Source organism: Dipteris shenzhenensis, chromosome 10, assembly GCF_047967505.1.
Source record: "Dipteris shenzhenensis isolate YYH24624 ecotype China chromosome 10, Dip_SZ_1.0, whole genome shotgun sequence".
NCBI lineage: Eukaryota > Viridiplantae > Streptophyta > Polypodiopsida > Gleicheniales > Dipteridaceae > Dipteris > Dipteris shenzhenensis.
In genome coordinates this window covers 50,669,285-50,696,495 of record NC_141605.1, presented here as the reverse complement: position 1 = coordinate 50,696,495, position 27,211 = coordinate 50,669,285, and the positions used below count along the sequence as shown (strand labels likewise).

The 27,211-nt window shown below is 46.1% G+C and overlaps 1 protein-coding gene across 2 annotated transcripts; it reads left to right on the top strand.

The window, feature by feature from the left end:
* LOC147897942 (uncharacterized) lies at positions 1-26,877 on the top strand. 2 transcript variants are annotated; one of them, XM_087380751.1, is made up of 6 exons: positions 1-227; positions 944-1,075; positions 9,375-9,541; positions 26,080-26,131; positions 26,241-26,307; positions 26,568-26,877. In XM_087380751.1, the coding sequence occupies exons 3-6, from the start codon at positions 9,386-9,388 to the stop codon at positions 26,656-26,658; spliced, it is 366 nt and encodes a 121-aa protein (XP_087236877.1). In that variant the 5' UTR covers positions 1-227; positions 944-1,075; positions 9,375-9,385; the 3' UTR covers positions 26,659-26,877. The 2 variants fall into 2 exon arrangements, with proteins under 2 accessions (XP_087236877.1, XP_087236876.1); XM_087380750.1 differs by lacking the exon at positions 944-1,075.
* Positions 26,878-27,211: the final 334 nt, after the last annotated feature.

Sequence of the window (27,211 nt, the reverse complement as noted above, 5' to 3'; positions counted from 1 at the left end):
CCCTCTTTTCCTTGCTTGGCATCCCATTCGTCTTCCTTTCATTTTGGATCTCCAAGGCAGGCCACTTGAGCTTGTTTATTTAAAAAAAAAAAAAAGTTTGTGTTTTGACCAACCCCCCACCACACTAGGGGTTAGTGCAATTGAAGTGCTGCATCGCAGCTCTCAAGACGAAGAGACATCAGAAATCGGAACTTCATTCCATCATCCTACGCCTTCAAGCATGGCGGGTACGTCAATCCTCTTTCCCTTAGCGATTTGGTGTCTTCCTTTCACCTTTTGACGAAGATTCTCACCGTCTTCTCCTCACACTCTGAGTTTTCTGCCATTGGGTCACCCACTTTTTGACGCCATTTGATCTAACCTGCAATTACTAACAAAGAATCGCTAGAATAACTTATCACCTTAAAATTCGAGGCTAAAACCGGTTTGTGAAGTGTTAATTTCAAAACGGCCGTATGTAGATTAGCGAAAACGAAATGCCATATAACAAGACGCTGTTTTGTGTGGTTCTCTACTACTGTGCGATATGTCCACATCGCCGATTATCATTTAATTGCATGGTCGTACAAATCTGCTCTGGAGACACGATCTATAAATTGAGCTTTTTTTATGTAATGCCTGATGATCTATAGTGGATGATTACCAATAATTGTGCAGAGCCCGTTTGAGTATCCTAAAATCTGACTCTTTGTGAAAAGGTGTCATGGCCTCTGCGCCAAGGCGGATTTTATAGGATAATACTAGAATAGCTGAGCGAAATTCCTTTGACTATATTACATGTGTCTATAATAATTCACTTCACATGTAATTTCCTACAGCCAGTTCGAGGGCTAGATGTGATGCCATCCAGGATGCAGACTATGCTATGGTTAGAGGAAAGTTTCCCCCTAGCAGCTAGGAATTCATGAGATCTCATGTTGCCACGTTTCTCATGAGTTTGCAGTGAACATGGTTTGTTGCAAACTACTTTGGACATCTTTGCTAGGAAAAGAGTTGTTTCAGAAATTCAGTGTCAGAGAATGTTGATTCGGAAGAAAATAAAAAATTCCTTACTGATCCGAGCTCAGGCATGCAGGTATGAGGAAGCAGCTTCAAGTTATGACCTCAGATTTCTTAATGTGCAGGGCTCGTTCATGAATACCAATCGTTAATGAGCTCTTGCTACTTTTACAGCTCATAGGCAGAGGCATATAATGGTGGAACGCTTATTATAGTGGATGGTTCTCCAGCTTACATGTCATACTATTCTTTTGAGCCAGAGCTCGTTGATTTGAGGATAGATATGGCTTCATCATGTACACATTCATGTGTAACATATGTAGTAGATCTTTTGCTACTTTAGGCACCACTGTATGCAACTTTATGGACCAATGACAAGGAAGACATGTACGATATCCGTATCAGACAGCAGCATTCATGGCAGCGTGCTACATGCTTTGTATAGTAGTGCATGTGGTTGTGCACAACTGGATTTTCTTGCACTTTTGATCATGATGCCTTATGCTGTTTTACAATTGATGAGTAGTAAGCTTGTATCTTTCGTTGTTCTATAAAGACAGGTTAAAGGAAAAGAATCACAAAGCTAGACGCAGGAGCATAGGCTGAAATCCCAAGACTGAACCTTCTTTATCTAAGGACAGAAGCCTAAACTCATGCATAATGGTGCACACAAACTTGCATAGAGTGAGCAAAACTAACCTGAATTTGGAGTCCCAAGGGGGGCTGGGCCAAATAGCTGACTAGGGGCTGCTAACTCTGGTCTGGCCTAACCCGACCTGTAAGGTCAGTTGGGCAGACCCAACCTGGGCCAGCTGTGCAAGTAAGCTGGTTGGGCCAGGGTCCACCTTATTAGGCCCTATGGTTGGACCTACAATTTCTTATGAATGGGCCTTTCAAGTTTTCAGAGTTGCCAAAACAGCCCCAACATGAGGTCGTATTAGTGTTTTTTATATTTGAAGGTGAGAAAGGTCCTATCTTGTAGCAATTCTACTTGTGTCAGACTAGAGCTAGTACTAAGACATCATCTAAACATACAACTTGCACTGGGTCTTCTTGTACACAAACTAATTGGCTAAAGTAACCAATGTTAGGCACAGTTTAGGACAACGGTTTTCACTTGGAAGGTCTCTTGGCAATTTGTGAATTGCTACAAGATTCCTCTGTTCGTCTCTTGAAGGACTTTTGCCAAAGGACTTTCACTGTTATTAGAGGAGCCAGTGAAGTTAAAGAGAAGAGAGTATGAGTAGTATAGGTTGAAGTCTCCCACATCATCAACTTCATTTTGGGAATCTTGTGCCCATCATCGATGACATAAGTGCATTCAAAAGACTAAATTGGGACGAATTACACCCATAAACCTTATGTATTACTTGGTTGGATGCGGAACTTAGTCATGTACTTTGCTTGTGAGGAACCAACTGAGTGGACAAAGATGAACTTTTCTATGGTCTTACTTAAAAGGATGGCATCAGACTTCGGAGGCTTAAGGTACAATTACACATACATGTACTGAATTTAAGAAGTCTCAAGACTATGAAAGAGAGATGCTTATGGAATGGGGTTCATTCAAGCAAAGAGTTGGTGAGTTAGTGCTAGAGTATATGGATTATCTTTGGCCTACCCTCCTCAAGGCACATAATTTCTCTTCCATAAGTCCAGATGAGCAAGCAAGAAAGTATCATGGAGTGTCATTTTGGGGGATACGAGCTGAAGTTGAATGTTGTGATGTTAAGGAACTTAGGATCTAATTTAAGGAAAGAGTCTCAGCAATTAGTGTTGGAAAGGTCACCTCCCCATCTGTAAGCCCCCAAATGAGGAGTGCGTGGGGGAGGGAGACCTAGGGCAGGATGTGCCCAAGAGAGAAGAAAGAGAGAGGGGGCTGCCACATGGGCAGCACCTCACAAGAGAAGAAGGCTGCAAAGGACGGAACCTGTGGAAGGAGCAGAAGGCGGGGACAGCAAGCCCTAGATCTGACCTGGCAGGGTGCGATGACATCAGCAGTGTACGGCGCAGGACACATGGCTGGGAAGAGGGCCTGGCAGAGGCACAGATATGGCAGGATGTGCAGGCCCAGATATGCAGCAGGAAAAGTGGCTGTCAGTGGGCAGGAGGCAGGCCTTTTATAGGCTGGATACCTGCCTTGAATGGAGGGCCAAAGGACCCTGAAAGTTTGGGCCAAAAGCCCTGGGGGGTGTGCCCTTTTAGGGCTGGACCAGCCACAGACTGGTCAGCCAGTCTGGTCGGCCAGTCTGTAACAGGCTGGTCGGTTTTTTGCCAGCCCCCTTGGGGCCTATAAAAGGAGAGGCCCTGGGCCTCATTTCACATCACTTGGAGCAGCAGAAAAACCCCATTAGAAAGGAGCAGCAGGGATCTTGTCTTGGGCCTCATCACTGGAGGAGAAGAGAGCATACAGTAGCTGCAGACTTAGCTGAGGGTGCTGCCCACCTAGGCTGGTGCAAAGACAGCAAGGTGGAACGGATCTAGACGGAAAGTCTACTTATGCTCGAGGTGGAGCACACGGGCTCGAGTCTAGAGATAGTCAGCAGATAGGAGAAGGACCTTGTGGTAAGATCAGAGGACCACATCATTGGTGGGACTCTGGATTTGTCTCTTTTGTATTGTGTCCAGAGTTGTGGACGGAAATATATATTTTGGTGGTTTCTCTATCTGGTTGGTTCATTGTCTATTGATGAGTCTGCACATCCATTGAATGCACATAAGTAAAGAAGTTTGTGATTCCACACCCACACCGCACATTGTGTGAGCTCTTGGGCATTACTATAAGTCTTCCGCTGCGTGTACCCTCTGTTGGGTATTTTCTAACAATTAGCACTACTGTTACTAAACCGACTCCCTCCTCCTTACCGGGGTTCGGTGAGAGGAGTAAACCGTTACCTTTGAGGAAGTGAGCTCCTTGTTGATACAAGAGGAGATAGATGTGGCAGGAGGCTTCAGATGGACTCTTTGACTTGGACCCCCTTGAGAGAGAGAGGCATTGGGTGGCCCAGAGGGTGCCCCAGGAGGTCCATTCTAGGTTTTGGACGCGTTTATGGTCCAGTTTGCAGCCGAGGAAGATCTCTTTCTTCTGGCTGGCCGCCCATGGAGGCTTGCCCATAGGCCTGTGGTTGGAGCAGATGCAGGTAGAGAGGCAATGCCACTGTTGTTTGGCTGGATTTCTGGAGATGACGCGTTACAAAATACCCAATAGAGGGTACACACAGCGGAAGACTTATAGTAATGCCCAGGAGCTCACACAGTGTGCGTGTGGGGTGTGGAATCACAAACTTCTTAACTTATGTGCAGTCAATAGATGTGCAGACTCATCAATAGACAATGAATCAGCCAGATAGAGAAACCACCAAAATATATTTCCGTCCAAAACTATGGACACAATACAAAAGATATAGATCCAGAGTCCCACCAATGGTGTGGTCCTCTGATCTAACCACAAGGTCCTTCTCCTATCTGCTGGCTATCTCTAGACTCGAGCCCGCATGCTCCACCTCGAGCGTCTGTAGACTTTCCGTCCAGTGTGTTCTTCTCCACCTTACTGCCTGTGAATCAGCCTAGGTGGGCAGCCCCTGCCAAGCTTTGTCTACAGCACACAGGTCCCCCTTGGTCCTCCTGAATGTAGGCCCCAAGATAGCTGTTCCACTGCTCCAACCTGCTTGTGAATAGCTGCTCTAGAAGGTGTGATGATCTCAGCACCTTGCTGCCCTAGAAGACAGCCAAGGTCCAACCTCTCCCTAGAGCTTAGTCTGCAGCACCTGCTGCACTCTCTCACCTCCTGTAGATAGGCCCAGAGAGTAGGCTTCCTGCTGCTCCTTTCTGCCCTGGAACTGCTGGCTGCTGGATGATGAATGAGGCCAAGAGCCTCTCCTTATATAGGCCCTAAGTGTTGGAAAGGTCACCTCCCCATCTGTAAGCCCCCATATGAGGAGAGCATGGGGGAGGGAGACCTAGGGCAGTACCCAACAAGAAAAGACAGAAAGGGACTGTCACATAGACAGCATCATGGCTGTCATGTGGGCAGCACATCTAGGGCTGTTATGTGCAGGATAGAGGGCCAGGAAAGTACGGAAGGATGGCAGAATACAGAAGCCTGCTGTACGGCTGGCGTACGGAGCTCAGGCAGGAGCCTTAGAGCTGGAACAAGCCCGGAGCAGAAGCAAGACAGGCTGGGACAGATTGCGATGGATCTAGACAGGAGGCGCATTGTCTGCAGTAGATTTTGGGGGGGGCTGGACCCTGTATTTATAGGGCATCTGCCCTTGAAAGATGGGCCAAGGGCCCTTGTAATGAGTGCCCCAAAAGGGCAGCCCACAGTCCCATAAATGGGGAACTGTGGGGTCGGTTTTCATACAGACTGGGTCGGTTTCTGTAACAGGCTGGTCGGTTTTTATCAGCCCCCCTTGGGGCCTATATAAGGAGGCCATTCAGGCCTCATTTGAGTATCATCTGGAGCAGCAATTCCATCAGCAGAAAGAGCAGCAGCAGGGCTATCTTTGGGCCTACAGTCAGGAGGAGAAAGAAGTGCCTTGTGCTGCAGACTTAGCTTGCAGGAAGCTGCCCACCTAGACTGGTTTCCAGACAGCAAGGTGGAGAAGATCATTCTAGACGGAAAGTCTACTCACGCTCGAGGTGGAGCACGCGGACTCTAGTCTAGAGATAGCCAGCAGATAGGAGAAGGACTTTTGTGGTAAGATCAGAGGACCACACCATTGGTGGGACTCTGGATCTGTCTCTTTTGTATTGTGTCCATAGTTGTGGACGGAAATATATTATTTGGTGGTTTCTCTATCTGATTGGTTCATTGTCTATTAATGAGTCTGCACACCTATTGAATGCACATAAGTAAAGAAGTCTGTGATTCCACACCCACACCGCACACTGTGTGAGCTCCTGGGCATTACTATAAGTCTTCCACTACGTGTACCCTCTGTTGGGTATTTTCTAACACTAAGGCCTGCTGAGAAAACCGACCAGTATGTCCCAATCTGGGCCGACTGGACAGACCAGGTTGGCTGGCCCAACCGACCTGGTTGGCTCAGCCCAACCAGCCCCAATAGGGCCCTTTACTGGCCCCACAAAATCGCCCTCCTGGGCTCTCTTTTCCATATCCCCAGTTTTTTCCATACCTAGCACCTTTGGGGCTGCTGTTTTGTATGAAAGTTTTTGAAGCATTAATAGAAGGGTCCTTTCTTTGAAAAAAAGAAAAGAAAAAGAAAGAAAGAGTGCTTCACAAGACATATCACGAGTGCTTCACAAGATGTATCATGAGTGCTTCACAATATGCATCATGTTGGCGCAAAACAACCTCAATTATATATGGGTGAGGACCTAATGATGGAGAAGTGTCGAAATGGATTCCCTTTTGATATTTTCTCATCATTTTATAATTGCATGACCTCGCTTTGACATGACATATGCACAAATAGCAGTCGATGCACAAATTGGTGCTACACAAGGAAAATGAGTTTCTTGTTGAGGTTCTTTTACTAGGGCGTAGAAGCTATAACCTCTTGATCTTACCACTTATAGATTGCTAGTTTGATCCAGCAATTCCAAGGTACGGGCTCACACCCCAAAACCTTACCCAATTTGGGTGCACCAGGTTAGGCTACCTAGCGACCTCAGTTCTGGTGCTTGTAGAGACATTAGGCGGAGGTGTGTACTGATGTACCTGGCAATCGTCTCTTGTATCTTAGGTCTGTTCTCAATCTACTTGAGCCAGCCTTAACCAGAATGTGTCAGCTAACCTTGATGGCTCCTTGGTTGGACCTCAGCTTACCAACTTCAGATTAGGTTCTCTGTTAACCAATGCTAGAGATTATCATTCTGGGTCGGGCCTTCATTAACGAAATTCAGAGACTTGACCCTATAGTTACAACTTGGGTGAACATCGTCGATGATATCTGAAACTTTAAGGGAAACTTCAATGAGACAAATTAAAGAAATCATTAGAAGAAGGATACTTGTTCTGAGATGTGACAAGGAGTAGGAAATTGTCGAGCAGCCTTCGGGCCTTGAGGTTGGGGGGAAGCAGATGGTGTGCAAGTTGAAGAAGGCGTTGTGCGGGTTGAAACAGGGCCCGAGAGCTTGGTATCATAGGTTTGATCAGGTCTTTGTCACTATTGGACTTACTCCAAGTTTTTATCATCTTATCATGCTCATTGTATTGTATGTTGAAAGCCTTATCATCTTTGGGAATCTCCATAGTGTGATAGGAGATACACAGGTCATGCTTCATGATTGAGTTTGAGATGACAGGCCTAGGAGATCTTCATTACTTGGAATGAGGTTCAAAGGTTGGCTGATGGGATCTTTCTCAGCCAGCGTAGGCATTGCTTGGAACTTTTCCGCATGGCAAAGAGCAGTCCAGCAGTTACTCTGATGGTTTGAGCGAGCAAATTGGCCAAACATGATTCTTCTCCCTCGGTTGATGCTACGATGTACCATCAGTTAGCGGGAACTTAGGACTTGACATTTTCTGGAGCCTAGCTTGAAGGATACACAGACTCAAATTGCGGTGGAGATGTTGATTTGTGACAGTCTACTACAAGATATTGCTTTTTGCTTGGATCAGGACTCATTTCTTGGTCAAGCAAGAAGCAGCAGACGGTGGCTCTCTCAACTGACAGAATAGTACCGTGCAGCAAGGTTAGCTTCTTGTGAGGCTATTTGGCTCAAACAGTTCTTGGCAAACTTTGGGCTCATTCATTGATCCAGCATGATAGTGAGAGTTGCACTGCTATAGCGCACAATCCAGTTTTCCATGATTGCATGAACCATATTGAGGTGGATTCTCATTTCATCTGGGAGCTGATTGAGGATGGTGTGGTGGAGCTCCTTCGTTGTGTGGCCGATCTCGTACGAAGGCACTTTCTTGGGAGCAGCTGGAGTATCTTCTTCAGCGAGTAGGTATAGGCCCACAGTCAGGCACTGAAAGGGGGTGAAGCACCTGTCTGTGAGCCCTGTTAGGGGACATTACGCCTCCTTGGGAATTTCGCATTGGTGTTATTATGCCCTGTAGAGAGATCCTTAGTTTTCAGGGCTTTGAGGCCCTGTTTTAGGCGCAGCAATAGCTGATGGAGGCTGGAGAACAACAGACCCCACTTTGAGGGAAACTGACCCTGCAGTGAGCCTTCTAAAGGCCAGTGAGCAGGTTGGCCAGCAGGAGACTGGTTGGCAGTTTTTGGTTAGCCAGACAGGTTGGCCAAACCTTGAACAGTGTCGGCCTGGAACCAGTCGGCCAGTTTAGGGTCTCCTCTAGCCCCTATAAATACTGCTCCACAGTCCTTTCCAGCCTCTTCTGCCACTTCTCCCCACTTCCAGTGCCTATCCTCTGTTGTTTCTGCCTACCTCTACCTACTGAAACTTCTCCTGGAGGTATGTGGAGCAGGAGTTCTGGTGCAGCAATGTTTCCTCCGCATTGTGGAAATAATATGTTCGATCTTTGTTGACAGGCTCGTTATTTTGTTGCTGCAATACATAGACAGTTCAGTATGCTTTCTGAGTTGACTGCTGAGTTGGACTTGTGTATTGCATGGTGTGTGAACTTTCTATCCTGTGCATGGTGATGTGGATTGCATTATGTGTTATGTTTTTAGAGCATGAGCTTGGGCATGTTCCTTTATTCATAGAGTGTGAACTTTCTATATTGGGCAAGCCTTTCTCTCTATTTTTCTACAGGTCAGAGGTTTAATCCTAAGACTCTAGAAGAGGCTATCCACTATACCTAGATCCATGATGATTCTGTTGAGCAAAAGTGTATAATGAAAGGGCGACTTGCCTTTGTTGCTAAGTTCCAGATATCTCTCCCTTTTGAAAGAAGCAGGTGTTGAAGAAGGAGCTTCCCATGGTTTTCCTAAAATGTTGAAAGTCACATTAGCAAATCTGTGGAAACCAGAGGACCGGAAAGAACCATGAAAGAGCGGCTGTGATTTAAATTTCTAGGGACGAACCATACGATGACCAACTGTCCTAATAAGAAAAGACAAACAACTGATTGTGCCCCAAAAGCAACCTCCTTGAAATCCCATATAGTATGGATCCTACCCATCCTCATTGCCTTTTGGTGCAAAGACGTAGAGGTGTATCATACAGACAATACTCACATGTTCTCTCTTCTCTACTATGTGGCAGCCTATGTTTGGTCCAATTGTTTTGTACGGATGGATGGATTGATTAATTGATGTGTACTGTCTTAAACTATGCGTTGTGTAAAATTAAGCAAGGATACTAGGGATATGTGGTGTCCCTTGCAAAGGGCACAGGCAAAAAGTCTGACTCTGGGAGCTCATTAGCATTGTGTACTTTGGCTTTCTTTTGAATTTGCAGTTTAATATTAACATGGATGCTTTGGATATATGCAGCCAGGAGCCAGATGACAAGTACGGGGAATTCGATGCTGTACTCCTTTTTACTTTTTATCATCACTCTCTCTCTACAACAAATGTGGAAAGAAAAATTGGCTTCTTCAGAACTTTACACCATATTAGGAGGCTTTATCAGCTCCCTCTTATTCCTCCTTGCTCTTACGGTATGCCAATTGTTTCCATATATTTGACCTCTGTTCTTGTTCAAAAGCATGTTGATCATTGACATGCTCTCATGATAATAAAATTGTGGTAGAAATTTCTGAAGCAGACAGTGCTAATGTAAAAACTGCAGGCATCATATTGATGCTGTGCTTGTGGTTAGAAGGTTGTCTATTCTATGCAATAGCTCAATGGTCATGTCCTTGTTTTAAACATAACGAGTATGATAAATTATACAATAGTTCCATCTTTGTATGCTTATTCCAAAGATAGTGATAGCGATTAGTTATGAAGCACAACAAAAATGAAGGATAAAAAAGTGTGAAAAACCATTCGAAGTTGGATCCTAGGACCCTTATGCTCTACTTGCATGTTTTATTTTGCCTAAATTGATTTTTTAATGAAGCAACGTGAGAGGAGGAAAGTAAGGAGTACTTCTATTGTCCCCATGGGTTGGATGGTGTGAGTTGGAACGTTTACAGCTTTCATGAAATAGGAGTTGCAGTGAGCCCGATAGATGCTTTGATGCTGGAGGAGCATACGTTCTTAGCAACAGAGGTCATGAGACACATATGTCTCCTCCCAGGTCGAGGTCTCGAGATCTAGTCATCAGCAGTAGGCCATAGTGGTGCAGTTGTATTTATATTGGATAAGCCTTGGCATCGAAGGTCTTCAACTAGGCTAGTGGATCTTTGTATTGGGATCCTGAATATTTATGCACCAACATGCAGCTATAGAGGGGCTTTTTGGGCGCAACTCACAAATTGTCACCTTGACATGGACTCTTGAGTGTTGGAGGTGATTTCGTCTATCTAGAATTTGAGGAGGACAAGCAAGGTGGGGCTTCAATCTCAGTCATGCCAATGGTGAGCACGGCACTTGGGAGTAGTTCATTTTCAACATCCGGGGCCATGATGCTTGGTGGGAGCTTGCGTTTACCCGGCTTCCAAGCAGCCTTTCTTTCTCGTTTGGTCATGCTGGATGGTCTCTTGGACGATAGGCTCTATTTTGAGGATTGTGCTTTGTACAAGGGAAATTCCATAGGCATTTTTGCGAACACAACAATGTCTGATCACTCCCCTTCTATCCTGCATTTGGAGTAACCACTCCCCCAGTGAGGTATGAGGATTCTGGACATGCTATATCAGGAGGAGGTGGTCCAACACGCTATAGCCGGTTTGGTTCATAGATGATACTCGCCCGCTTGATGGTTGGGCTCTTGGGATAGCAAAGGGCATCTAGAGGAGCAATGTAGAGTTGCAGGCTTAGGCCTTGAGATGTAGGTAGGCTTTCAAGATGAGAGAGAGGCCCTTTGGGCGAGATTTGGCATCGATAGAGACGTTGAGGGAGAAGGAGCCAAACTTCCCATGGTTGATAGATAGATATGTGTGAGTTCGCTTAACCCTACCAGACAGACATAGTACTTGCACCATTGCTCGTGGGCTTGCTGAGTACAACAGGGAAACAAGATGACCATTTGTTTTTTTCAGACTATAGGTTCACGTTCAGCTCCGTGCGATAGAAAGTGTAAAGAGTCAAGGCTTTGGCTTTCAACCAATTCTTAGAAGACAAATGAGGGGGTATGCCAATCCTTTTTCATCAGTGTTGATGTTGGATGTGCACACTTTGATTGACCTTTCTAATACACTTACTTCGTAGACTCAAGGGATATGGAAGGATTATGTTGAGAAGTTGTGTTTGATCTTCGAGTCGGGATGTAATTCTAAGTCATTGGGATACCAAGCCCAATTCATATGTGGCTATTGGGGTTCTTGTGGTGCAAGGAAATTAGTCGATTAGGGTGTGAGGTCATTCCCAGTCTTTCAAACAATCCTTAAAAGCCTTGCTCCATCACATTGAGCACTAGAGTCACATCTAGCAAGGGCCAAAGAATGTGAAAATCGACTAGTAGTGGATCTAGGGAGCCAAGATTCTGTCGAGGTTCTTGCTCAAATGTATGATCTTATGGTTGGATAATCTATGGAGGATGTATTCTTTCACCTTTTGAAGGAGAACTCCTTAGCATTGCAGTAGAGTTTGGACCAAGCGCCAATGACCAACTAGTGGCCATGTGGTTAGTGTCCAAAGAGGATCAAGCTGAGCACGAGAATGAGGTCAACAAGATGGTGGCTGAGATCCATGGAGATGAAAAGGTCCGCTTAGTTGCCCCTATTTTTTGGTTTTTTTCTCATTTTTGGTGTAGGTGGTGTTACTTTGTTGTTGATTTGAAGTATTGTTGTGGTAGTTGTTGCCATTTGATTTGGATATCAAGTTTTTGGTATGGTTGGATGTTTGTGGTGAATCGTGATATTAACCTTTCCAATGCTGCTTTTGTTGGATTATACCTAACGATTGCACTTATGGGTTTGGCCATCCTTGGAGTTTTGCAATGTATTGTGCTGAGTTTCTTTGTTGTTATGGATATACCTATTCCTTAGTTAGAGTCTGATGAACATCATGGGAATATGGTTGCCTGGGATGACCATTATGTTATGTATAAGGGTCATTACTGGTGGAAGATCAATTCATTGGCATCATTGTAGTTCCTATTTGTCTTTTTGAAGATGGACTATGTGAATGGGGCAATGGTACCAATAGATCATCTTGTCTCTCGATTGGATTTTAGTAGAGATGAGTTATATGATTAATTGTTGTGTTGTTTGTCTTGTGATTAAGCATGGAGGGTTGTCCCTATGTTTGGGTTTTATTTTGGGGTTACCATTGATTATCTCATTTGAGAGTGTTAGAGGGTGAGAATGTCCAAATTGGTAGTGAGGTTTGCAATTGATTGGAGCTCTCACTTGCAGTTGAGGGTTAAGGACCTTATGAGATGATCAAGTTGGTTGGTTGCTTGTTAATTTGTTGGCCTCTAGGCAACCTGGCCAACCAAGTCTGAGTAACCAAGCATAGGTAACTAGGATGCCATTCGCTAATGAACCAAGTGGCATAATCCCGAGTGATGAGGATGGGCCAATGATCGCTACATAGGCAAACCAGAGCACTGTTTTGGAGGTTGAGAGATGAGGGGGGACAGCTCCATTTTGATCTCTAGAAAATCTTCAAGATGACCGATACCTTTGATCTTCCTGGAGGAGACTTTGCAGGTGAGGGCAGCAAGGGAGGAGGTGTGGGACGCTGTGGGTCCACATGCCCTAAGTGGTTTCACCACGCATGATGAGTCAGCTAGAGACCCCTTTCACTAATGAGGAGCTTCTTGAGATCTTCCAGGCCCTCTTGGTGCAGAAATGCCCAAGGAGGACTGTTCTTTCGTGCTTTTTGGGATCATCTAGATAGTCATCATGCTATGATTGGCCTTTCAAGGTTTCCAATGTATGATACCTACCCAAGTCTCTTGCCGAGGGATGGATTTGTTTGCAAGGGATGAGACTTACATTTGTCAGCGGTGTTGGTCTCTTAGACACCGCATACAAGAGCTTGGCCAAGGTCTTGAGCTAGGTTGTGACTGCTTCTCCCAAACATCATTCACAACATGTAGTCTAGTTTTGTCTACAAGAGGAGTATTTTGGACAACATCTTCACCTTCTGGGAAGCCACAAGGAAGCCACTGAGTGGGTGCGGCATCTGCCTGCAATTCTCTTGAATTTTGAGAAGGCCTACACAAGGTGGATTGGTCCTTCTTGGAGGGGACTATATGGAGATTAGGCTTGTCAGAGTAGCGGGGATGGGGAATTTCAGCTCTGTATGCAGGCAGTGCCAGCTAGATGCTGATTTCAGGTCACATGGGAAGGTTTTCTCTCTCCCCCTCTCAGTGAGGCAGGGCTGCTCCTTGGATTATTTTTTTTGTTTTCGTTTGTGGTGGAGGCAGTGGGCCTCTTCTTCCTTGGATGCCGGCCTAGTGGGGACGCAGCTGTTGATTGAACAGGAGGAGGATCTTGTAGACTTAGAGTTTGCAGACTACATGGCCCTTTATGTGGAGGGTATCGCAGTGAGCCTAGAGAGTGAGACATCTTCTGGAGATCTATTGCAGGGTTTTGGGAGCCAAGACCAAGTGGAATAAATTAGTATGTTTTCTCACTGGATCAGAGGAAGCACTCACATGAGGGGGTAGGTATTCAGCAACTAAACAATCCCCAATTTATGGGGCAATCTAACAGCTCACAGGCCAGCCAAAAGGCCAGCCATCTCAGCCAACCAAGTGGCCAGAAAGACCAGCTGGTCTGGCCGACCAGTTGGCCGACCAACTGGCAGGCCCACCGACCAGCTGGCCGACCAGCTGGCAGGCCTACTGACCAGCTGGCCGACCAGCTAGGTCTGGCCTATAAAGGCATCTGCCCCCACACTCCTTCAGACAGGACAGGACCTGCAGCTGCTCCTCTTCTCCACCATCCTTTGCTGCAGCCCCGCCTGCTCCATCTACCTCTCCTCTTCAGATCTGCTCCTCTCTACCTCCTGTCTGCCTTCTCTCTGCCTCTCCTTCCTGCCTCCTGGCTGCTCCATCTTCTCCTCCAGATCTGCTCCCATCCTGCTCCAGATCTGCTCCTCTGCTCTTTCTGCTCCAGATCTGCCCCATCCTGCTCTAGATCTGCCCCTCTGCTTCTTCTGCTCCAGATCTGCCCCTCCTGCTCCAGATCTGCTCCTTTTCTTCATCATGTTGCTATTCCAGATAGCCTGAAGGTTCCTTCCTCAGAGCATGCTGGTTTTCAGCCATTTCCTAGGGCAGCTCTAGCCCTTCATCTTCTTCGTCATCATCGAGCTACATGGAGGACTGCGCTTCGCTCCCTCTACTGCTATCTTTTCTACAATTTCTCTACATGGAATCATCTTTCTGATTCACCTCAGCCACGGTCCTTAAGACACGACGGCTTGAGGTTCTTGTATTCAGTTTTTCATATTACCGACAGGCACTATGTTTTCTGAGTTCCGTTCTTCAGTTGTATCTGAGTATTGTCTATTTTCTGATTGCTCCACTGCAAACCCTATCGTTTCTCTATCGTTTCTCTATATGGTATCAGAGCCATGGTGAGCTAAAGACCCCAGATCTCTGGTGATCTAAAGATCTTGCTTCTTCATGGAGGCCATAGGTACAGGGAGCATCACTCCTATGAACATATCAGTTTCCTCTTCAATCCGCTGCGCACTAAGGGAGAGAACTCCATCTTCTACTCCCATCCCTCCCTCCCTTTCAGAACTCCATCTTCTACTCCCATCCCTCCCTCCCTTTCAGAACTCCATCTTCTACTCCCATCCCTACCTCCCTGTTCGGTTTCCGGCTTGACACTCCCCATTCCTTCGAAAGAGGGGGTCATGATTCTTCACCGCTACCACCATCGGCATCGACTTCCAGGATCTACAAGTTCTCCCTAGGCGGGACCCTTTCTGTTCAAATGTATCTAGATGACTGTTGTTTCGAATCTTCTACCTGCATGGAGGCGGGGATAGACTCCTCTCTCCCGAGGTCCAAGATCGGACACACACTGGCTCACTGTTCAGCTCCGACCTCTCTGGATTATCAGTGCTGCTACGACAAATTTGTTCTTTACCTTTGCTCTTTCCTCCACCTTTCGGCGGTGAGAGGGGGTGGCTTATTCTCTCAGGCTTCACAGTGTTCTTATTTCTATATGGTATCCTACTTGTAACTCCGACAATTGAGGAAGTGAACAATTCCCTTGCAAGGGCACTCCTCTTGTGATCTTCTCTTGGGCATTTCACAGGGATAGCTAGCACCACCATCGACATCGTTACACGAAGCTCCAAGCACACAATGTTTGCCCCTCCAAATTGGCAATTGAGAGGGGGTATTCAGCAACTAAACAATCCCCAATTTATGGGGCAATCTAACAGCTCACAGGCCAGCCAAAAGGCCAGCCATCTCAGCCAACCAAGTGGCCAGAAAGACCAGCTGGTCTGGCCGACTAGTTGGCCGACCAACTGGCAGGCCCATCGACCAGTTGGCCGACCAGCTGGCCGACCAGCTAGGTCTTGCCTATAAAGGCATCTGCCCCCACACTCCTTCAGACAGGACAGGTCCTGTAGCTGCTCCTCTTCTCCACCATCCTTTGCTGTAGCCCCGCCTGCTCCATCTACCTCTCCTCTTCAGATCTGCTCCTCTCTGCCTCCTCTCTGCCTTCTCTCTGCCTCTCCTTCTTGCCTCCTGGCTGCTCCATCTTCTCCTCCAGATCTGCTCCCATCCTGCTCCAGATCTGCTCCTCTGCTTTTTCTGCTCCAGATTTGCCCCATCCTGCTCCAGATCTGCCCCTCTACTTCTTCTGCTCCAGATCTGCCCCTCCTGCTCCAGATCTGCTCCTTTTCTTCATCATGTTGCTATTCCAGATAGCCTGAAGGTTCCTTCCTCAGAGCATGCTGGTTTTCAGCCATTTCCTAGGGCAGCTCTAGCCCTTCATCTTCTTCGTCATCATCGAGCTACATGGAGGACTGCGCTTCGCTCCCTCTACTGCTATCTTTTCTACAGTTTCTCTACATGGAATCATCTTTCTGATTCACCTCAGCCACGGTCCTTAAGACACGACGGCTTGAGGTTCTTGTATTCAGTTTTTCATATTACCGACAGGCACTATGTTTTCTGAGTTCCGTTCTTCAGTTGTATCTGAGTATTGTCTATTTTCTGATCGCTCCACTGCAAACCCTATCGTTTCTCTATCGTTTCTCTATAGTGGGGATGATCTTAGCTTTCGATGGATACCTCAAAGGTAGATGATGCGTTACTTTGGCTATCAGGTGGGTTTGGATATCTCTGTAGATAAACATAGTGCTAGTATTAGAGAGTATGTGCAGGAAGCTCCTTTACTAGAGCTCAACCAAGCTATCTCTCATAGGCCGAGCAATTGTGGTGAACCAAAGTCTTTTGACCATGGCCTAGTCCATTGTGTCGTGCTAATGCTTCACAGAGGTTATATGGGACAGCTCTGGAGGTGGGTTTGGAACATTTTATGGGTAGGTTTGGATGGCACATGGATCACCCCCTTTACGTTGGGGAGGATCAGTATTTGCCAAGTAGCGCTTGCTCTAGGGTTGAGTAGGGAAGGGGTCCCTGTTAATATGGAGGTTGATGAGGGTGTGGTGACATCTCTCCACCAGCTCACTCAGACTAGTATGTAGTGTAGGCAAGAGTTTGAGCACTTGCACTTGATCTGCATTTAGAGGCTCGTGATCAGGGGGACACATATTGAGCCACCGCATCCACATCAGTTGGGCACAGTAGGACAATAGACCCTCCTCGTTATAGATGCCTGGTGTCGCCTGCCTGAGTAGTTGGAGGAGCGGAGTGGCACACCTAAGGAGTGTTCGAAGTAGGCTTGTTGAGATTGATGTAGCCATCCCAGTGTCATTCCATGAGGGGCTAGTGCTGTTGGAAAGGTCACCTCCCCATCTGTAAGCCCCCAAATGAGGAGAGCATGGGGGAGGGAGACCTAGGGCAAGGTATGCCCAGAGAAACAGCCACTGTACGGATCAGTACGGGCTGCTGCAGGGCAGTGTATGGATGCAACAGGTATTGGGCAGGTCTATGGCCTGCAAACAGGGCTGGCAGGTGGCAGGGTAAGCAGTCCAAAGGGGCTGGGCCCTGCATGGAACAAAGGGCTGGCAAAGGGCCCTAAATAGGCCTGGATAGGCAGCCAACCAGCCAACCATCTGGTCGGTTGGTTAGGGCTGCTACAGACCAGCCAGTCGGCCCAATTAGGGCTGGCTGGTCGGTTGGTTCTGGAGGGCCTTGTGCCCTATATAAGGAGGGCCTTTGTGCCCTCATACCTCATTCTTTGGAGCAGCAGATTTACAGCAGACAGGAGCAGCAGAAAGGGCTTCCTTGGGCCTTTTCCTAGGAGGTGAAGCAGACCTAAAGAGTGCTGCAGACTGAGCTAGTAAGTGCTGCCTACCTAGGCTGATCTACAGGCAGTAAGGTAGAGAGAACCATTCTGGACAGAAAGTCTACAGACGCTCGAGGTGGAGCACGCGGGCTCGAGTCTAGAGATAGCCAGCAGATAGGAGAAGTACCTTGTGGTAAGATCAGAGGACCGCACCATTGGTGGGACTCTGGATCTATCTCTTTTGTATTGTGTCCATAGCTTTGGACGGAAATATATTGTTTTGATGGTTTCTCTGTTTGGCTGGTTCATTGTCTATTGATGAGTTTGCACATCTATTTTATGCACATAAGTTAAGAAGTTTGTGATTCCACACCCCACACCACACTGTGTGAGCTCCTGGGCATTACTATTAGTCTTCTGCTGTGCGTACCCTCTGTTGGGTCATTTCTAACATGGTATCAGAGCCCAAGTAGGAGGCTTATAGGTGTGGGAGCCTGAAGGCAGGGACGTTGCTGAAGGACGACCCTGATTCAGAAGCTCTTGGGAATCGACGTCCACGACTGGAGGATTGTGCCCTTGCGAGACAGAGGGTGACTCAGGTTCAGTCAGGTGCGTTAAGAGCTCTGGTCTACTGAAAATTGAGTTTGGTTGACTTTGCTGTGTGATATAACAGCAGAGATGTCGACCTCTATAGCCTCTTCCGCCCCTGCTCTCCCTTCCTCCTTCCCTAGTTTTCTCTCATTCACTATCCCTAACTTCGGAGAGTTTGGGAAGCTGGATAGGGCCAACTACCCGATTTGGAAAGTGAAGATCCGGAGTCATTTAGTGGCTTGGAAGCTATGGAAACTGACAACGGGAGTGGAGTCGAAGCCGGAGGACATAGTGGATAGGCAAGGGAAGATATTCGTGGCAATAGACAGAGAGGAGCTCGAAGCTTGGGAAGACAGAGATGCCCATGCCCTGGCATTAATCATAGGGACTATAGCGGACTCTGTTCTTCCACATATCCAGATGGCTGAGACGTCAGTAGAGGCGTGGGTCACTTTGAAGGATCTATATGAGATGGACAACACCTCCCGGATTTTGCTTCTTCAGCATCAACTCTACAATCTTGATATGGAAGAAGGAGATACGGTACATAGCCACTTGACGAAGGTCAAGGTGGTGAGGGATTAGCTGGCAACAGTTGGTTAGAAGATAGACTCATGCTATTTGGCCTTGATGGTACTAAGGAGACTACATTGGAGTTTCAAGAGCTTTGTTACGACCGTGAGAGCAGGACAGAGGACCAAACCTCTAACGTTTGAGGAGTTGGGTCCATTACTGCTACAGGAGGAAGCTCGGGAGAAGCTCTACAACGACGACAAAGACGACAAGGCGATGCTGGCAAAGAATTACGCTGGCAAAGGAAAGGGCAAGCCTAACGGTGGCAAGTCCAAGAAAGACGACTCTGATGATGAGGAGACTTCGAAGAGGAAGCAGAAGAAAAAGTGCTTCTATTGTGATACGCCTGGACATTTTGCAAAGGACTGCAGAAAGAAAAAGGCGGATGGGAAAAACAAAAAGGAGTCCGACTCAGATTCAGAGGGAGAGGCCAAAGCAAATGTGGTAATCAAAGAGTTATTCCTAGTGACATCACCGAGTGTTACCGAGGTCAGATATGTTGACCAAGAAATCACACTAAGGATGTCTGACATAGAGATGTGAGTCGACAAGGAGTCAGATGCCTTTGTGAAGGTGAAGGACAGCATGGAGCGCTTGGTACCTTCCAGGTGCGTGGCTGTTGACACTAACGCGAGGGTGGATTCCATGGAGGGCCCTGGGGTCTCATGGTCAGATGGATGCTGTACTTCAGAAGGGTATAGTACAGGATTACACAGGCTTTTGTTGGGTGCCTCGATGAGGTACAAGGTTTGCCTTCAGAGCAAACACACAGGTAGTACAACAGTCTGGTATGTAGTTGATATTCTGCATTTGAGCCTTTATAGCATGCTGTGGAGAGACTCTGCTCTTCATTTGTCCCAGGTGATACGAGATTGGAAGGACCAGGTGATACGAGATTGGAAGGAATTGCCTGCTTCGAAGGTAGAAGGGGAAGTATTGGTGCTTCTTCAAATCTCGCGGACGCAGCTTGCTAGAAGGTGATGGACAAAGAGTACTGAAGCCAGAAGAGTACCTGCTTGAGAACTTAGCGAGAGTTCATGGTCCAGGTTATCTGGAAATATTCATTGGTTGCAGACCTTGCCAAAGGAAGGACGGGTTGGAACAGACCCTCAAAGCATGGTGCCTGGAAGACTCCAGGTTGTTCACTCATTATGAGGGGGACAACTGGAAGATCGTGACGGCTGGATTGCTCAAGTTCGAAGGCGGGAACATGACTGAAGGAGGTGGTGCCAGGAGGTGCTATCAAAGATGGACCTGTGTACCAGGATGGTGTGCGGAAGCAAAACCAGACCTGGTGGAGCAGGAGCCACTGGATGAAAAGCTAGGAAAATATTTTGACACCGAATTGTTCTAGAGGACTATGACCAGCGAGTTACTGGAGCATCGTCATTGACGTGTTGGCATTGGGCTGAGATGTGCCGGTGAGAGGGGTCACCTCCCCATCTGTAAGCCCCCAAATGAGGAGAGCATGGGGGAGGGAGACCTAGGGCAAGGTATGCCCAGAGAAAGGGTACAGCCACTGTACGGATCAGTACGGGCTGCTGCAGGGCAGTGTACGGAAGGTGTGCTGGGTGCACCAGGGTCTGGACAAGGGCTGAGAAGAGGCGGATCAGTAGCAGCATGGTGTCGCACTGTTGCAGCAGGTATTGGGCATGTCTATGGCCTGCAAACAGGGCTGGCAGGTGGCGGGGTAAGCAGTCGAAAGGGGCTGGGCCCTGCATGGAACAAAGGGCCCTAAATAGGGCTGGATAGGCAGCCAACTAGCCAACCATCTGGTCGGTTGGTTAGGGCTGCTACAGACCAGCCAGTCGACCCAATTAGGGCTGGCTGGTCAGTTGGTTCTGGAGGGCCTTGTGCCCTATATAAGAAGGGCCTTTGTGCCCTCATACCTCATTCTCTGGAGCAGCAGATTTACAGCAGACAGGGCCTCCTTGGGCCTTTTCCTAGGAGGTGAAGGAAGTGAAAGAGACCTAAAGAGTGCTGCAGACTGAGCTAGTAAGGGCTGTCTACCTAGGCTGATCTACAGGCAGTAAGGTAGAGAGAACCATTTTGGACAGAGAGTCTACAGACGCTCGAGGTGGAGCATGCGGGCTCGAGTCTAGAGATAGCCAGCAGATAGGAGAAGTACCTTGTGGTAAGATCAGAGGACCACACCATTGGTGGGACTTTGGATCTATCTCTTTTGTATTGTGTCCATAGCTTTGGACGGAAATATATTATTTTAGTGGTTTCTCTATCTGGCTGGTTCATTGTCTATCGATGAGTCTGCACATCTATTTTATGCACATAAGTTAAGAAGTTTGTGATTCCACACCCCACACCACACTGTGTAAGCTCCTGGGCATTACTATCAGTCTTCTGCTGTGCGTACCCTCTGTTGGGTCATTTCTAACAAGGGCGGCTCCAAATCCCGAGCACCTCTCTCGATTCTTCAGCCAGTTTTCTAGGACAGAGGTGCCACTCGAGTTCCTTTTAGAGCCGAATATTTTGATCCTTACCTGGTTTTCTTACAGCATAGCTCAAGAAGTACTGCTATTGCTAGAGTTAGATCTGACAGACCCTGTTCGTCAAGTTGATGGTGTCTTGGCCTCTTTAGAGTGGTTGGGAGATGGTGGAATTACTGGGCCATTGATCCCGATCCTACCGAGATGAGCTCTTTCAGTGGCACTTGTGGTTCTGGGAGGGCCGTCTGCTGCCCGCTTTAAGAGCTTTAGGTGGGATGGTGAGCGGGGCATTAGTCAGGTTCTTGAAGGTGAGTTGATCACTAGTCTTGAGGCGTTACATTTGACTCAATGACACCCAAAGCCCTCGCAGGAGAACATCGTTTGGGAGACTATCTCCAGCGTCAGAATCTAGAACATGCAGGTAGCCTGATGCAACCTGGTTTTGGGGGGGGCGGGGGGGGGGCGGGCAGCAGGCCCAATCTATGGCCACATCCGTTGGTTCTGGCATGATATCATTTATACCCCGTGTGCCAATCGGTTGTGGTTCATGCAATGAAACTTTGTCCATATAGCAATGCCGAAAGCATTGAAAGCAAGAGATGTGTTTAGATAGCATAGTAACATGTGCAGGAGAAGAAACCCTTGGCTGTGGTTCATGCAATGAAACACTATTTATTTAGTACAAGACTCGATTGACAATCACATGAGTGGATCACGATTTGCTAAAATAGATTGGTTACCACGCTAATGTTACATGCTAGAAGACTATATTGTTAATTTAGGAAAATCCCAGATTTACCACTCTCAAGCTCTCTAATCCTCTCAGATTCTTTGTATCTCCTATGAATTACCAATTGGCCACATCCATTGTCTTGCCATCCTAACCATTGCATTGCTCTGCTCATCTATGGCTGCTGCTCTGTATTTGCTTCCACCATCGGAAACTTTTTCATCCTTCACTTCCTCTGTCAAGCAAATTCTTTCTATGCATTGCAAGACAGATAGCAATGGGGTTGAAGCACAAACGGCCAGAAAATACGTTGGGTGCCCCGCAATAGCTTGAAGAGAAGAAGTTAGAAGTTGGAGGAGGATTCTATTGTCACTGCCTTCTTGAGTTATAGGAAATATGAAGCTACATATTGGTTTACCAATACACAATTAAAGGAGTTCCATGACCTCCCCTGGCACAATGTCAAAGATGTGAGAGAGGCCACAAGTGCCTCCAATTGTGGACACCAGGTCTCCTGTGTGCTGGCATTCAATCTTTGGTTACGATCTTGTATTGGGATTGTTCAATGTTAGATTGAAGGTGTTTATCGATTGTAACCACCAAGCGAATGACTGTTGTGGTTTGAGCATACCCTACAAATTAAGGCACCTCTCTATGTGCATGATAAGATAGGTAAGAGTTACCCTTGAGCATTTGTATAACTTGGATTTAGCCCAAGGAGGTGATTGTTTTGGTATTATACCATAACCATCTTTTTCTGTGTGAGTATTAAATGGACGTTTTCAACAAGGTTGCCCTATGGCTCGAGACACATAATAGGCAAACAGTGTGAATGACCTTGTCCTCATGTTCGCCTTTGTGGAAAACTGCCAAAAACTGAAGAAAAAGAGAGTATGCTCTAGGTATGGAAGAGTAATAGGAGGCAGTAAGGACAAATTCTTACAAAGACTATCTATCTGCAGAAGAAAGAAAGACAGGAATGACTGCAAATAGACTTGGTATAAAAGCATTACACTTTCCTTATTGCATGTTCCTCAATGAAATTCACTGGCTCGAAGTGGAGGGGCAATATCCCCAAAGGCCTCACCGTGCAGCCCTATATGGCTGCCTTGGAGTTGAACAGCAGATCTCGTCTGCTACTTGATTAGTACCGTTGACCAGGCTGCTGAGCTGATACTCTGCCGAAGCGTTGAGGTGGAGTATTGACTTCTTCAATGCCCTATAAACAGATCAGCAAGTGGAGGCTAGCTCTCCCTAAATACCTCTTTCTGCCTCCTAATCTAGGGGCTTACTAAATTGAGCATCTATGGGCTAACCCATACCCAGGGTTGTTCATTACTTCAGTTTGCCTCACTTTATGGCTATGTGATTTGATTGTTACATCAACATTTTGGTCTTACAGCATGTGTGCATATTCGTTTTAGTCAACCTTTCTATCAAAGGCTTGTGCAGTGCCAGCTTAGGTCATCTGGTGGGTGAGTGTGAGCTGGACTTGGAGCTTGGATATGTTTGGTTTTTGTGGGCTGTGGAAGTGGGTGGCTGGGGCAAGCCTTTTCTAGTGGGCTAGAGGATGCGCTTGCTGGGAGACCTGACACCTCGTCCTCTGGCTGGGAGACCTGACACCTCTGGCTGAAGTTGTAGCGCCAACCCTTGAACCCTATAGGTTCTTCATTTCATCCTTGTGCCTCTTCCTTGGCTAGCACCAGCAATGTTATAACCTTCTGCATGTATAAGTTGTTGGGATATCTCAAGATGTATGCCTCAGGCACACCTTATGTTTCTATGTGTGAGTGCTAGAGGCACAGTTAGGTGCCCACAAGCACAGTTAGGTGGTGGAAAAGCCACATAGGATGATTGAGTGAATCTAGGAGCAGATTGAGGAGATGATTGTGGAGCTTTGAGGTCATCAGTGATGTCAGTGACCTTGTATGAGGTGCCTACTTAAGGACCTCTTTCTTCTTCATTCTATAAGCAAGTATTCTGAGTTTGTGTCCACTCTACTCTTTCTTTTCAGTATTCCAACATGGTATCAGAGCCCTTTGATCCCCCTTGAGCCCATTTCTGCCACATCATCATCTTCTTCTTCATCTTCTTCTTCTCCATTTTCCTCTTTCTTCCCAAAATCTTTGAGAGCTTGGTTCTCCATCTACAAACAGCCATTGCCCAAACCCTCTGAGCTGGAAACTCCTCTAGTATGGGCGAACTTCCACCTGCAAGCAATTGAAGAAAAAACGTCTGTGGTGGCTGCCATTCTCCAAACAGCGAATTTCTTCTGTTGCTCAATACTCCCTGCATACTCCGCCATTGCCTGAGCCCTCTTAGGAGTAGATGGGTGACCTCAAGACGAAGATTTTGAGCCATTTTTCAGGTCATTTGGTTCAGTAACGAGGGAGAAATCGTCAAAACTCAGTTTCAGCCTGTAGCAACTCTCCCGGGCAAAAGTGCGCACCATTTCGTCCAACCTCTGTGCTGGACCTTCTCTGGTATATGAGCTTTCTTTTGCTTCAGAAAGCCCTCTTTTCCTTGCTTTGAAGAGTGAGCTACAAGCCCTCCAAGTTCAGCTTTTCAGTTTTGACAGTTTTGGACAAGTTTTTGAAGATGATGCTACATAAAATGCTACTCTAGCATTTCTGGTTTTTTGAAGCTTTCAATAACTTCAGTACAAGTGTGGATTCAGTTTTGTTTTGACTTGCTAGACCTGGTTTTGATTGGAAAATGTTTATTTCATCCACTTCTATGAAGCATGTAAGAAGAAGCATCATTGTTTGAAATCTAGTCACTACTATTTGCTACATTAAGTGCTCATATTTTGGAAGTCTTTCAGTTATTTTTGCCTTGTAAGAGAGATAGACACTGCCCAATATCTGGGTTAGACCCTCTCATGGCTACCATATATAATCTTGAGAAGTTCAATGGAAAGGGGTTCCATACATGGCAAATGAAGGTAAAATTTGCATTAATGCGGGAGAACTTATGGGGACTTGTCAAACCTACTCCTACCGCTTCTTCTACGGCCTCAAATGCTGGAGAATCTTCAGCTCCGACACGACCGGCAAGGGATCCAGCAAGAGAAGAAAAAGCATATGGTATAATTGCTTTAGCTTTGGGTGATGATTACATACATCATATATCTGACTTGGAGTCTCCATCGGAAGCATGGCAGAAGCTAGATTTGATTTTTGGTGCAAGCTCTCATATTTCTAAACTATCACTTAAAATCTCTTTCTTTGAATTAAAGATGGCAAGTGATACTACTTTAGCTGCCCATGTCAACTATATGCGGAGTCTTATGACTCAGTTAGCTTCTATCAACTCTCCTATCACCCCTGATGATGCTATGGCAGTACTACTTAAGAGTATGCCTGAAAGCTTTGATCACATTGTAAGCACTTTGAAGAATCTTCCCAATCCAAACCTTGAAGGCATTATCTCAGCTCTCCAAGAAGAAGAAAGACACATGGAGTTAAGGAAAGGCAATGACACTGCTTATGTTATGAAATTCCAGAAGGGCAAGTACTCTCCTTGCAATCACTGTGGAAAGACAAATCACCTTTCAAAGGACTGCTTCAAAGTTAATCCATGTAAGCACTGTGGCAAAAACAACCATAGTGAGAAGTTCTGCAGAGCCAAAGCAAAGACAGAAAATGCAAATCTACTTACAGTTAATGAGCCTCCACAAGATGAGGCATCCTTTGAAGATTATGCATTTTAAACATCTCTATGTATGCTCCAGATCTCTCTTTTTATGTCAAGGTACTCAGCCTGGATAGTCCTCCAAAATGAATGAAAATAAATTATATTGTGTTGTGTGTTGTGTGTTTTGTAAACACCTCTGGTCACCTTATGATGTAGGCCATGTGTATGTTTGTTCCATGGTACCTCCTACAGACATTGTGTGCATGTACATGTAGGGGAGATAACCATTGGAAGGTCTGTTTGTATCCCTTTCTGTTTACCTTACACCCAAGGAAACCCTTGCTAGCATGAGAACCTAGCCATAGATTTATCCTTGACCACCATGAGATGGCATGAGAAACTATGAGACTAGATGTATCCTTGACATAGCTTGAGGCATTCCCTTGAGGGGGGGTTTGTTGGGATATCTCAAGATGTATGCCTCAGGCACACCTTATGTTTCTATGTGTGAGTGCTAGAGGCACAGTTAGGTGCCCACAAGCACAGTTAGGTGGTGGAAAAGCCACATAGGATGATTGAGTGAATCTAGGAGCAGATTGAGGAGATGATTGTGGAGCTTTGAGGTCATCAGTGATGTCAGTGACCTTGTATGAGGTGCCTACTTAAGGACCTCTTTCTTCTTCATTCTATAAGCAAGTATTCTGAGTTTGTGTCCACTCTACTCTTTCTTTTCAGTATTCCAACATAAGTCGGGTGTTTGTCTAATATTGTGTAATTGTTTGCAGTTCATCGGTAACTGGCAGGAGTCTCTTAACAGCCGAACTGGATGGGGAGCTGGTGAGTACTGCAATTAATGATGCTGTTTAATGGAACTGGATTGGAATGGACGTAATGGAGAGCCTTGAACTCCTCAATCTCAGTCAACACTTGTTTTGTACTTTTGCAGTATTGCTTGCAGAAATTATTGCAGCAGTGGCAGCCAGTGCTGTGCATAGAGTATGTGTGACTACATGGTAAGTCTCTATATGTAACACTAGTTAAGCTGCATGTGGACATCACCAGTCTGGCAGCTTCAGCACTCTTGTTGTCTTTATACGTAGCAAATGCAACTGCTTGCTCACACACAATGTGACCCTTGTGCACAGTAGCTTTGCACATTTTTGCATCAATGTATTATGTGCTCTATGTCCCTTGGAAACTGGTAATATTTTAACATAATTGAAAACATGTCCTTTTTAGTGTATATCCTAATGAGAATTGTCGAATTGTGCAGCTTCCTATTTTCTGTGGGGCTTTTGTACGAAGTCCATAAGCTGTCAGGCATAATGCACCAGAAGGCCGAAGTTAAAAAAAAGGCATTCTAAGATTCCTTGAAATGGTAATTGCAGTAGATTCTGTTTCAAAACATATTTAATGAAGCCAATTTTGATATAGCACAGTGTACTCTAGGCTTGATTGTCCAAGCACCAAACAGCCCCTGTTGTTTTTGATTGAGGTGTATACGTTCTTCTTTCTTTTTACCCCTGGCGAAAGGAAAATATTTACTGACATTTTGGGCCTTTATAAATGTTTGTTTTTGGGTTTATCGGATGCAGGACTTGTACTTGGTAGTTGTAAATATTTAGAAAAGGAGGCATTTCTACTCAGTAATTGTCAATATCTAAAAGGTGAATCTGCTCAAAACTTGGCACATGTTAAGAGTAAGGACTATGCATGGCTGTCCTATTGCATCACATTAAAGAAGCTATGAGGAGCGATGTAAGCATTTTCCAAATAAATGGTGCTTCTCTTGAATTAGGTGATTGTAAAACGTAAGGGACCTGGTTCGTATATGTATCCTGATTTTCTTCGACATGACAAGCATAAATGGTACATCCTTGTTAGTATTGGGTTAGCAAAGGGCTATATATATAGGTT

What these genes read in the sequence shown, in the direction of transcription:
- LOC147897942 (XM_087380750.1), top strand. An exon ending in TATTCCTCCTTGCTCTTACG is followed by an intron (nt 9,542 to 26,079) that starts GTATGCCAATTG and finishes AATTGTTTGCAG; the next exon opens with TTCATCGGTAACTGGCAGGA. An exon ending in AGAGTATGTGTGACTACATG is followed by an intron (nt 26,308 to 26,567) that starts GTAAGTCTCTAT and finishes CGAATTGTGCAG; the next exon opens with CTTCCTATTTTCTGTGGGGC.